Source organism: Aulonocara stuartgranti (genome assembly GCF_965226115.1).
Source record: "Aulonocara stuartgranti genome assembly, chromosome: 20".
NCBI lineage: Eukaryota > Metazoa > Chordata > Actinopteri > Cichliformes > Cichlidae > Aulonocara > Aulonocara stuartgranti.
The window spans coordinates 22,913,538-22,927,264 of NC_138956.1; the positions used below are offsets into that span (position 1 = coordinate 22,913,538).

At 40.3% G+C, this 13,727-nt stretch overlaps 1 protein-coding gene across 2 annotated transcripts in view; it reads left to right on the forward strand.

The window, feature by feature from the left end:
* Window positions 1–441: 441 nt before the first annotated feature.
* Window positions 442–13,727, forward strand: part of LOC309696429 (acid-sensing ion channel 1-like) — a 70,474-nt gene continuing 57,188 nt past the window's right edge. Inside the window, exons 1-2 of one of the 2 annotated variants that reach the window (XM_082517668.1) lie at window positions 442–551; window positions 7,978–8,173. In XM_082517668.1, the coding sequence (XP_082373794.1) occupies window positions 7,994–8,173 (180 nt within the window). In that variant the 5' untranslated portion in view covers window positions 442–551; window positions 7,978–7,993. Of the gene's footprint in view, window positions 552–1,035; window positions 2,299–7,977; window positions 8,174–13,727 lie in introns of those variants that run through there. The other variant, XM_082517667.1, reaches the window with a different exon arrangement.

The following is a 13,727-nucleotide window of genomic DNA, read 5'->3' on the forward strand; positions in this document are numbered from 1 at the left end:
AGGGACTAGTAAAGCGCTATATAAATACAGGCCATTTACCATGTTTTGGGGATTTCGAGTGTTCTCGCATGTATGCACCAGTTCGAACCAAAGTCCTTCAAAAAGGACTTTTAACAATGTGTCTGGTGGGAGGCATGCAAGTGGTCCAAGATGAGACAGTGATTGAACCAGTGGCATGGGAGTTTTAATCAGGAGTCATGTCACTCCTGAGTTAGCTTGTTCTAGAAAAAGTGAGAAAATAAGGATTTGTTTTGGTTCTTAGCAAAATAGTCATTCGGGTAATACTAGCAGTACAACATAATACTTTTGTGTTTCAAACACATTCATGGATGGAGCCTGATCAGCGCTCGGTGTATGGCTTATTTAGTGAGTCAAAAATATACAGTTGCAGTACACATTTAAAAGTTTACAGTTTTACAACTGTTTATTTCGGTCCTGCTATCTTGGATTGCTAACTTGGGGTACTTTGGTCTGCTGCAACTTTCTGATTTGCAAGTCCAAGTTGAGGGGGCGTTCTTCTTCTTCTTCTTCTTATTCCCTCATTTAAACAGGTAATCTTATGTGAACAAAAAAACATGCAAAAATTGAGATAGCCACATAAACCAACACATATTACAACGCACTTACTGCATCTCCCTTAGATAAAACAAAGGGGGTTGAAAAAAGTTGCTTTTTTCGGTTGCTCTAGCTGGTTAAGTATTTAGAAACGTGTTAGTTTAACTCAGCAACGTAAAGTAAAATAAAATAAAATTCCTAGACACAAAAACAAGTTTTGTCCGTTACTTTGTCTAAGAGCCAGGACAAAATAAAAATGAAAACGCACAGTTAAGTCAGTCACTGACTTAAATATATGCCAAGTAGCTGTTCTTATATGCCCAGTGAATCACCAAAGCCTCATTTAAGCCCCGAGGCAAGTTTGTATATTTTAAGGATGGTGATATGCTTTGATCATTTTAGACCAAAGTTAACAATCTGTATAAATGACTTGCTCAATATTCTATTGAATCCCTGAAATATCGATAGGGTGTAAATCACTGATTCAATTATATTTTTAAATAAATATATCCCAAGATAACAAATCCACTTTAATCTGCACAGTCTCTGAAATCCCACCTCTCGCTCTCTTTTTTTTTTCTTCCTCCCGGCTGCCAGCTTGTGTAGTGCTGACATATAAAAAACAACTGGAGTAACTAACTCGCAGGTGAACAGCAGAGCTTCAGTCCACTGCTGCTTGCAGACAGACATAAATGAGCGCGCGGGGGGAGGAAACCTCACGACTCACCACAACAACCAACCGTCTGACTCCTAAACAGGTTTTCAGATTCCTGAGTAGGGTATAAAAAAAAAAATCTCCGGGTCTGACCTGAAAATCTGCGGACTGACTGTAAGGGGCATGCGTGCAGCGCAGCTACAGAGGAACTCTTTATGAACGGGCTGAAGTGCCAAGAAGGATTTCCATTTCTCCCACAGCTCCGGCTTTCTTCTCGCTGTCGCGCAGGAACGACGCGTGCTTCACTGGACTTATAATCGACCAGCGAATTTCCAGGCTGATGAAGCACTTTGTCAGCCCTTATATTGTTCTTTGCTTTTCTGCAGCCCAGCGAGAAACCTGCAAAACATCATTGTAGCGCAGCGGTGATGGACATTCGCTTTGGCGTCTCGGTTATGCACGCATTGGAGTCATTGTGCTTTTTTTCAAAGGCGCTACTTCTGCACACATCTCTCGCTCGCCTGACTTTCTTTAAAGCTTAAAATGTTTTGTCGGTGTGTATGAGCGATGGCGTCCGAACCGCACCAGGTGACGGAGAGGTTATCTGCACGTTTGGACCTGTTCGCGTGGATAATGAGAATTTATGCCACAGGTGAATGAATATTTTCTGTTTTGAAGCCGCTTTCTGACTCTGGCATACAACTCGAGAGGGCTGCACGGTGAACAATGGATCTCAAAGTGGAAACCGAAGAAATGGAGTCAAATCAACCTCCACCCATAGAAGTTTTTGCGCACAGCTCGACCCTGCACGGAATCTCTCACATCTTCACGTACGAGCGGTTCTGCGTCAAACGCTGCCTGTGGCTCGTGTTTTTCTTGGGCTCTCTGACCTTCTTGCTGTATGTGTGCGTGGACCGGATCCACTTCTACCTCGAGTACCCTCACGTCACCAAACTGGATGAGGTCACGACCCCGATCATGACGTTCCCCGCCGTCACTTTCTGCAACCTGAACGCTTTCCGCTTCAGCCGCGTGACGCGCAACGACCTGTACCACGCAGGGGAGCTGCTGGCCCTTCTCAACCAAAGGTAGCTGTTAAAGAAAAGTTAATAGAGAGCGCTCCGAATTTAATTTCCAACTCTGCCTCCGCTACAGGAGAATTACTGCATTTAATATTGCCCTTTTAGCTGGGCATTTAAAACGCCCCATATTTTACACCCTACTGCACCAGTGGTTAGCACCGATGCCTCATAAAAAGAAATTCCTGGGTTCGAACTCCGGAAGGGTGGAGTTTGGGTACTTTGACTTCCTCCCACACAAACGAGTACAAATGTGCAAAAACATGCACGCTAGGTTAATTGTGTGAATATGAGCTGTGCTGCCTAGTGGCCTGTCCAGGGTGTAGCTCACTATGACACTATGTCCTATGACAGCTGGGATAGGCACCAACCACCCAACAGGCGTACCTGCTTTTCACCCTATGATAGTTAGTAAAGTAATTCACACTTTCAAAGTTTAGATAAAACATTTAATGTTTTTATCAAACGTTGTTCCAGATTAATTAGCAAATTGTCTTTTAATATTCTGTTTTTTGTCCATTTAGACATATTTTTAGAATAAATCATACATACTTCTAGGTGATATTTTCAATACAGGAATGTAACAGAGTGGTTGTATTTTGCAGCATTGTTACTGAAAACTGGCAGAAGTCTAAGAAAGACGAAAAATAAATTCCCTCCCACCTGATGAGCATGGCATATGCACTAAAATAAGTTTACACTGACTTTTGGCTTCACTTGGGATTCCAAACCTGCTTTCCTGTGGAAAGAACTCTACTTAACCCACTATGCCACTATGTCTTACCACTTTCTACTACTCTATGACCTCTGTGGTCAAATTCTTGCATTACAGGCTAGAGAAGGTGCAGTAGTCTAGTTACTTCTTAGATCACTTAAACTACAATGTGCTGAAAGGTTAATCTGGATTTTCTTTTAAAGTCCAGTGGCCCCACCTTCAAAGCATACCCCAGTTTTAAGCATAGGATTGAGTTCTTCATCCCCCACTGGCAGTTTGCACTCCTTTATCCAGCCAGCCCTAATAGTTCATACCTTGTTGAGTGATTCAGGGCTTGGAGAGAGCATGCTTGGCAGGCTTGAATTAACTAAGGCGTACTAATCAGAAAACTCCAGCCGCCTTGTTGGTGCAGCTGAAGGCTCTGGGTAATGGAGCTGGAAGCAGCGTCGTACTGTACAGCATGCACAGGAGGAAAAGATGTGGAAAGTCTGCTTCCTTTGATTGCAAGTGAAATGGCAGACGCTGTGGGTATTTTTTTTTATTTATTTATTTATTTTTGTCGTTCACATACTTACATCCTTCATGTCAGTGAAACCTCACCAAAAATTCTCCTCCTGCACATTAAATCTACTCAGTAGATTTTAAATGTTATATTACGTGGAGGTGTTCAGAATGAATGCTGATTATGATCACGCACAGGGCTGTTGAAGAGGCAGGCAAAAACAAGAGGCTGCGTTAATCCTTGCTTAAGACGCTGTTTGATTGCTTTCCCTGTGGTGTTGTAATATTTTTTTTTTCTTCCAAATGTCAACAGAGGTAGCAATAATGCAACAATTAGCAAGATTTTGACATTCACTACAATCAGGGCTTGAGAGCATTTCAGGAGAGTTTGGACCGTTGTTTCACCCGAGTCATCAAAAACACGAAAGTGTCCTCAGATTATGCCAGGCTTGAACATGTTGTCTGTTAAAGAGATCAAGGAGAAGACTCAGCATCTGGTGGGTTTACTTTAACATGGAGATGGAGACAATTTCTATTCTAAATCTTTAACAGAAATTGAAGTTGAAGAGTAAAATTAGCTTTGTTTTCCTGTGAGGCTGGTGTGGCTGATGATCAACACTTGCCATTTGGATTTTTCTACATCAATTCATCTCTTAATCCCTTTGAATTTTTTGTCAAAGTTGGCCACCAAATCAGAAAGGGGTTGAATTTCCTTCTAAGTTTCTTTCCTTGTGTACTTATCTCAACTCTTACACTCTGAAGTAGGTTTAGTGCTCATTATCCTGCCTCCCTTGGCAAGGTAGAGAGGCGATGCAACAACACACTTAGCTGTTATACCCCAGCCAGAAATGAAAGTGCTCGTGGCATTTAAGATCATTCTCCACCTACTTCCCATGTTTGGAGTCACTGGTCTGGGAAATGTCTTGTGGCATGATATTTAAGCTGTGCACATACTGAAGTGTCACTCTCTGCTGATCCTGTCGGCTTGTACTTCTGGGATTTTATCTCATAAGTGCCTTCTTGGCAGGTTTGTCAACAGTACAAACAGCAGGGAGTCAATGCCTCTCCTCAATTAAGTTCACTTTCAATCAAACAAAAGCACTCCCTGCCCCATCCTAATAAGGTTAGGCTCTTCTTAATGTCTAAAATCTATTAACTTATTTTTAAACCAGAATGAAGCTAGTTGTTATTGATCTGTTGTTTTGATGATTTCACTTAGTTGGATGCCCTTTTGCCTTCCGCAAAATGAAAAGAAAAGCATTTACTGCACCCTGTTTTTATAAGAAATTTTAATAGCTTGGCATAATTGCACATTACCGACTCCATTCTTAAAGTAAGCAGCCACTGGATCTCATTCTTATTCATGTTGCACATAAAACACATGGTGTGTATTAATTGTATTTGCCACAATAAAAGACCATATTCACAGTACATTCATATGAGAAATTTCTAAAAAATCCTTTCATTTGAAGCAGCGTTTGAGGTGGGGTGAGATGGGGGGCTGGAGTAGTCTGCTCTTTGGTGAGTCCATTAAAATGGTGACATTTTTAATAATAGCTCAGTGGGAGATCACAGCAAGGCTGGAGAGCGGCTGCATTTACAGCTATTCTGCTCACTTTTAATACAAGGCAGCGTGGTCAGATTTTTGTGAGCTCCATTAAATGAAAGTAAATTTCCCAGTGCTACCGATAATGCTGCGTATGATGTGGGTTGTCTGGCTCCCCACTACGTTACACATAGGCCTTTATAGTTAAGAGTCTGTCAGGAGAAACAGACGAAACCAACAGAAATGTAACTGAATGCCAAGCTATCAGTGAGGCAGAGCTATGTTAAACATCATACATGATATTACAGATGAGAAACTCATTAATATGGGTATTAAATGCTAAAACACAGACCTAATTAGGCTTTTTGATTTTTTTTTCTGTTTAATATACTATCTTCTGCTTTTAATGTTCCCAGTGTCTCCTGTTTCCCTGTCTTTGCCTCTCTCTTTCTTGTTTCTATGCTCGTACCTTAGTTTAACATTTATCATTTATTTATTTATCACTTCCTTGCCTGCATCTTCGCTTTCTGCCTGATTGTTTCAGCCTGTGTCTTGCCTTCTGCTGTCTGATTTCCTTCCCCTGTGACTGTCTGTCCTGGTTTGATTGTTTCCTCATGTGCGTACTTGGTTAAGCAGCTTTTTGTGCATATGTAGTCTTATTTTTACCTTTGTTCATTGTCAGATTGTTTGCTACCTGAACCTGTTTTTATGGGGAAAGAGTTAGCTTTTTATTATTTACTGTACTTTTCCTTGGCATCCTGTGAAGGTCCCCACCATTAGCAACTATACAGATATCAATTGTGGCCACTCTAGGGTTGGTTAGTGGATGCTACTTTATTAATATTCCAAGATGGCTACAATAACTATGCAAACTTTTTGATGTTAAGCTTGTTAGCTAGCTGACATTTGCTAACTTAACTAAAATGTGTATTTGATATAATTGAACGAAGTGCACAGACAAAGATTCAGAAGGTAAACGGACAATCTGATAAAAGGACAAAACTATGCACTCACTGGCCACTTCATTAGATACACCCGTTCAATGTTAATCAGCAGATTACATGGCGTCAACTCGTTGCATTTAGGCATGTAGACATAGTCAAAATGACTTGCTAAAGCGGGCAAGAAACGTGAGTTAAAAGTTCAAAAGTGGCGTTGTTGGTGGTGCCACACAAGCTAGCCTGGGTTTTTGAGAAGCTGTGGGGGGTTCCAACAGAAGCATCTTCAGGTTTTACAGAGAATGGTCCCCTCCCAAAAAAGTATAAAATATCCATTGAATGGGAATGCTTTGGGAGAAAATGAATTCCTAATGCCAGAGATTAGTGGAGACTAGTCAAAATGTTTCCAGCTGTTAGGAAGGCAACAGTAACTCAAATAACCACTATTCAGAAGAGTATCTCTGCGAGTACATTAAGTCAAACCTTGAAAGATATGGGCTACAGTAGCAGCAGATTACACTGGGTGTTACTAATGTCAGACAGAAACGGGAAATGGAGGCGACAGTTCACCTGTGCTCTGTTGTGGTCTGATGAGTCTCGAGTTCTGCTGGAACATTCAGATGGTAGAGTCAGCATGAAAGCATGGCTCCATCCTGCCTTGTACCAGTGGTTCTTGGTGGTGTGCCCCTTAGTGGCAGTTGATCATTGTTCAAATGCTTCAGCCTACAGTGACTGTGTGATTCCATCTTGTCAACATGGATCAAAATCTCAGAATTTTTCCTGCACCTTGCTGAATCTGTGCCATAATAATTTAAGGCACTTTTTAAGACAAAAAAAGAGTGCACCCTGGTACCAGCAAGGTGTAGCTAATGAATTGGCTGGTGTGTATGTGTGTATGCACACTTAGAGGGCTGATTTCAGAAAGAGACACAATTAAGGTGAGCCAGAGGGCTCAGGAGCAAAAGCATGGAGATACACAGAACGAGACTTCAAAGTAAAACCGGAAATAACAAATAGCTTACACTGATGGGGAAGCACAGAAGGAAGGAGAAAATTCAGCAAAAGGACAGCAAACCAGCACATATAACAGGGACCATGACTGTATTTGAGTATGTTCATGAACTGCTAGCTGGAGAATGCTCTCTGGGATGTGGGTGCACATGTTTCTTTGCTAATGTCCATAATCTAAGTAACAAAACTAAGTTTTGTTGATTGATGAAACAAAAATGAGCTTCTGTCAAAATGATAGAGCACCATGTGAAGCAAAAAGCCATCACGTTTCCCACCATAATGTCTCATCTTTCAAACATGGTGGTAATTCTGTTATGGCTTCCTCTACCAGCTGAACTGTGACCCAGAAATATATTAATGATTCCATTGTTCTGAAAAATTCCCTTTTTTTTTTTTCACCATACCTCTGCCATGGATTTAAAAGATTTAGTTACTTTTACTTCTGAAGGAGACAGTCAGCTTAAAAATTCACATGAAAGTTTAACCAAATGTTCTGACAGGCAACATAATCCAGTCAACATAAGGTTGGTTCAAATTGAAATACCATGCAGCCTGGAACTGTTGCAGTGAAGGGACTACTGGGTTAATGGCCTTGTACAGCTCCTGTCTCAACTTTATAATGCACTGTAATATAAAATAAAGCTTTACACTTTGGTAGTCCTTGTCATCTGAGAGGTGGAAAATGCCACAGAAAAACCATCTTGTACATTTTTATCGTCTGGTTTCTGCACCTTATGATTCATTGTGCAGTATTATTTTTAGGTTGAGGAGAGTAAAGGTTCACTGGTGTAGACGCTCATAAATTTTCTTGGAAGTGTACAAAAGCACCTTTACAAAGTCTATGATAAGGGAGTGATTGTTAACTGCTGGGATGTGCTGCTCAAGCAAGCGGCTGAGTCCATACCAAACTACGAGACATGAAATTTGCAATTGCTGAAACATTTCTATGAACTCTCCTTCTCTATCTGATTTCAAAGGTATGAGATCAGAGACATGCACCTGGTGGAGGAGAGCGTTCTGGAGAGTCTCAAGGTCAAAGCCGACTTCCACAACTTTAAACCGCGACCCTTCAACATGCGGGAATTCTACGACCGTACCGGCCACGATATCAGTGACATGCTGCTCTCCTGCCACTTCCACGGCACCGAGTGCAGAGCAGAGGACTTCAAAGTGGTAAGTCATTGCTCCAGAAGATTTGATCAGAAGATTATTAAAGGATTACGCTCTAGTCACATTGTTTCTATAATTGCTAGTTTGCAACAACCGAGCTGTAATTATAGCTGGGAATTTTTCTGAAACCTCTCATATATCTGACAGAATAACTGTCTGCAGAGCCGTGAACAAACATTGATGTTTTATGTCAGTCCAGGCTTTTTTGAAGCTGAAATTTAATTGATAGAGTGCTTTATTAAACAGGCTGTGACAAAACAGAGATAAAAATTACTGTGTTAAACTTTAAAAAAAACAATTGCAATCCTCAGTGCATTTTGATGGGCATGCCTGCTGACCCAAGTGGTTCCCATACTGAGTCATCAGCAGTTCTGCACACTCATCCATACATGCATATTACAGTATGCAGTGCACTACACTCAGTGTCAACAAATTTCACAACTTTTAATGGTAACTGTGCATGGGATGATCACTCACTTTTGCACTTCTTTATATTTTGTCAGGAAAATGTGAAATGAAACATGTGCAAGCAATTCTAACAAGCTTAGAAGGCTTTCGTTGGTATGAACACCTTTACTTTTCAACACAGCCTGAAGTCTCTTAGGCAAGCTTTCATGTAATTTCTTTAAGTAGTCTTCAGGAATATTCTCTAGGCTTCTTGAAGGACATTTAAAGCCTTTCTTTGGATGTTGGCTGCCTTTTGTTTTGTTTTCTGTCAAGATGATAATGCTGAGGTCTGAGCTCTGAAGAGGCCAGTCCATCACTGATGGTGTGTGTGTTTGTGCTTTATTTCTATCCAGGTATGCCTTTACTGCATTGGTAGTGTGTTTGGTATTAAAGCTGTAAGTGTTACCTGAAGTGCTGGTATAGCTCAGCAGGGGTCCAGATGTGATTTCAACCTGGGCTGTTTCCTCTCTGTTGTTTCCCACACTCTCTTCCTCCTTTCCTGTCTACTCTACTCTGCTACTGAAAAATAATAAAGAGGAAAAAAAAAAACACTTAAAATTGGTCGATACATTAAAAAAGAAGAAGAAGGAGAAGCTGTTGCCAATCAGATGTTTTCCAGATTGTATTGCATGGTGGATCAAAATTGGCTGGTACTTTCTTCTGTTCCCAATTCCATCAATTTTGAAAAAAATCCCCAACACTCCTTGCTGAAATGCAACGGCAAACCATAACAGAGCCTCCACCGTGTTTTACAGATAGCTGAAGACACCCACTGTTGTACCTCCCTCCTGAACAACTCCTCCTCCTCTTTGCTATCTTTGGCTTTTTTTTTTCTTTTTTTTTTTCTTTTTGGACAGTCAACTAAACAAATGGGAACAAATTGTGTTTTCTGCAACAGGCTGCAACACTGGCTCATCCCTTGAGTTATGTGCTTTTTTGGGATTTAATGTTTTATACTGTTTTGACAGAGCCCCTATTTTGTTTCTCCTATATTAAAGTACAGAGGATGCGGTGTCAAGCATTAGCTGTCTTTCTTTTATGGCTCCAGTTGTTATGTTGGCAAATGACCAGACTGATAAAAGTTGCCAACCAGGGACTGAGATCATGACGCGGAGTTGTGTTGGCTGCGCTCGAATCCCAGATGGGAATGAGCAACAGCTGAAGTCAGCACCTCGGATAGTTAATTGCTATGTAGCCAATGAAACTAAATTGAAATTGCAAACCATTAATCATATCTGCACACACAGATACTGAACCAATCAAATGCAACATTGACAGTCAGAACAAACACCTTGTGGTAAATCCAGTGTAAAGCCATCGTTACAGAGATCAACATGAAAATAAAGCTTTTGATAAAATAACCAGCTTTATACTGTAAGATTTAGATCAATTCTAAAATATATATATTTTAAAGCATATATGTGGCAAAATTTGCCACAGTACGTGTTGTTGTATGGGCATGTACGCCATTTCTTTTAATCCCAAGTGCACGCAGATGTTTAAAACCCCCATTTTCACTTCTGTGAGTCTTCCGTGTCTTCTAACAAGTTCTTGTTAAAGTAAATGATCAAGCATTGTTTTGAGCTTTTTAGTTATTTCGCTTGAATCCCTTCAGCTTTTAAAAAAAAAAAAAATGTTCGCGTCTACCTTTTTAAAATAAAAATGGTTTTTAGTGTTTTTAATTTTATCCTTTAAACAATGAAAGGGAGGCATTGTTTGAAAATGTGTTGTATATTTTTACCCCAGGAAGACTAGATGTGCTTTGTGTTTATAGCTAAAGGGGATCCTAATAAATAAAACAAACCAGTAAACAATGTGCACAGATGTCCTTGTGGAGAATGGATGTGAAATAATGCACTGGAGCTGGCAAAATTTGTTTAAGCAGTCCACTGACATTATATATGTCTGCCTGACTGACTGGAAAAGTACGTTTCCCCTGCAGCACAGGAGCAGAGCTGCCCGACTGTAATGTCTCTGCTATAAAACCTTCTGCTGACGCCGGCCCACCCAAACGCTGTAGCCAGAAGTCACTGGCAGCAGACATGGTTTTTAATTTGGAGCTGAACATTGATCATTCGAAACGGCGAGCTCGCTGAGTAGATTGGATTAAGTTCAGTTGTAGTTGTTTTCCTAACAAGATTTCCGTTTACTTTCTGTGAGCATCTCTGTTACTATCTGGCAGATATTATTCACGGGAGCACGAGTCGTCAAAGAGTTTTTACCTCGATCTAACCAGCAGATTTGAGGAAGAACAAGCGTGCATGTGCAGTCCGAAGAGATTAAAGGAGGAATATAATGACATGCATTCATCCACAATGACACCAGAGAGGAGCTCTTAAAGCTGCCGCTTAGTGTAGCAGCTGCACTGGAGTAGCTTTGAAGTGATATTTCTGCTTATGGGCAATTTTGCCATTTTTCCTGCTAAACCAATAAAAGCAAAGCAACTGGGTGCCTTTTTTTGAGTCTCCACATGTAGTTGGAAGCAGCACTACTAGAGTGTCTTTTTTTAAAAAACAGACATGCCTGGTAGCAAGTCGCAGCAGCTCTGATCTATTTTCATCTCCCCGCTTTTCTTTCAACCATCTTCAAATTTAAAAAAACAAAACCTCTTAGATCTCTGCATGGTCAGAGCAGTCACAGCTCTCCTTGCTTGCATTAGAGTAGTTAGTAGATCTTCTAAAGCAAGCTTCTGGGTTGTTTCTCACTCCAGACTTAAAACAAAAAGAGCCTGTACCTTTAAGATTGTGGCTGCTAAACCTCTGATTTCATATTTCATTTTCCACACCCACACTATTTGTATTGTGCATCAAGTCTAGTTTATTGATATAGCCCAAATGACAAATTGCCTTAATTAAAGGACTTTACATGCAGCATATGACAACCAATATTTTAGCTCCTCACTTTGGTGTCTGTTTCTTTTTTTATTGAGACACTTTGAGTAGTGTCCTTCCTATTTCAATAAATTTTATTGCTTTGGGGTTTTTTTTTGGTTTGGTTGTTGTTGTTTTGTTTTTTTTACCTTTTTATAGTGGTGAGATTTAAAGGGACAGGTGTGTTAAGGAAATAAGAAGTCTCTTTGTCATGCTGTGCAATCAAGCTTGGAATTAAATGTGGCTTAATTATACTGGTATTATAAATAGTTGTTCAAAGAGGTCACACTTAAAGGCACACTCACAATAGTCCTTTCACACTTTTCTACAGTAGGGGTCAAATAAATGATTTTATGAATATGTATTGGTTTGTGGTGCAGTGGTGAGTGCTCCCCACTCATAGGTGAGAGGTTCTGGATTTAGATCTGAGGTGTGTGTAGTGTGTGTTATTCTCCCTACACATGTGTGGGTTTGCTCCAGTTTACAGTCCAAAGACCTGTCTGTTAGGTCAACTAGTGACTGTCAATGGGCCGTGGGCGTGCATGATTGTCTCTCTGCGTTAGCTTGCTGATGGTCTGGTGACCTGACCAGTGTGTAGACCAACTCTTGCTCAAAACAGCCTTTTGCAGCCCTTTGCAAGCCTAGCTTGATAAGCAACAAATGGGAAATGGATGTTTAATACTGTCAAAGGAGCTTGCAAAGAAAAGCGTCTGGACTTCTTTAAGTTGCTTGAAGACGTTTCACCTCTCATCCGAGAAGCTTCTTCAGTTCTAAGGTCAAATGGTGGGGAGTCCCAGATTTAAACCTAGTGGGAGTATCCCCCCCAAAGAGGGACAAAGGGACCCCCTGATGATCCTCTAATCGCCTGAGCCAAGGTGTGAAAATGGGTGTGGGTCCCAATCAGCCAGAGTTTCGGGTGAGCTCATTGTGAAACCTGGCCCCACCAGGTGGGGACTCCCCACCACTTGACCTTAGAACTGAAGACGCTTCTCGGATGAGAGGTGAAACGTCTTCAAGCAACTTAAAGAAGTCCAGACGCTTTTCTTTGCAAGCTCCTTTGACTACGATGACCTGGATGACTGAGAACCTTCACAGACGATGTTTAATACTCTTGTAATGAGGAGTCGCATATTTGTAGCTTAATCGCTGCTACTTATGCTAAGACACACAGTTGTATGCTAGATGACGAAAATGTGATTAATGAGGAACTTCAGTGAACATCATTCAATTCATTAAATTGTAGGGCTGAGTTGTTAGTGGGAAATGTTTCTCCTCAATCCAACACAGTAAGTTGTGTGAAGAGAGAGAAATTCTCTTTGAATACCTAAAGAGATGAGCTATTTGAGCTTACAGGTGCAGCCTTAAGTTAACTTGCATGAAAAAATCTAAACTATAATATATATATGTGTTCCTAGGGCATTCAAATCAGGACTATGAAATAACAGCTGAGGGGCAGCGCACTAATGCAGACAGAGTTTAAAAAAAAAAACATTAAGAGGGTGAAATTACTTAGTTTATTATTTTATTATAATGCCCATTTCCTCTGTATTAGGTCCATCAGTTCAACAACAGTTACATTCTCCACACTGCTGCTGTTCTCCATTTAACATAAATTATATTTTCATATTCTTAGTCCCCTGATTTAAAGCTTCTATTGTTTTTTCACATTAAAAGGAAGCCTGCAAGACTGTTAATATGAAACTTTCCTTGATGGAAACTGGCATTATACCGAATTTAATGAGACAACAATGACTTTATATTAACTGGAGAACTGGAAAAAAATGAAGACTTAAGGTCTTTTTCTCTTTCAAATGAAAACCTGACTTCTACCTCATTATTACTGCAGAGCGCTAATTATTTCTGCACATATACAGAATATTTAAATAGCAATTTACATGCTACACAAATTGTATTAGTATTTTGATGTGCTATATCCTTTCTAAAGCCAGTGCTTCATTTCCTTAATCTTTTATCTCTGTTGTATTCTGTTGTTTTAATTAATTCTTTATCTGTTTCCTGGACTCTTTAGACTGTTTCTTTTGCTCTGCATGACAGTAATTTCCTCTCTAAACAGTGATTTCTCCCTCCTTTAAAAATGCTTTGAGGGGGATGTCATTTTGGGCTCTGTATTTTTATTCTTAAGCCCTGACAGAGAAGCTTTGCATGGTTCTCAGTTCAAAATGATCTTTAATGTCAGATCTTGTTCATGGGCATAAGTTTGTGCTGAACATTGGTGTTGT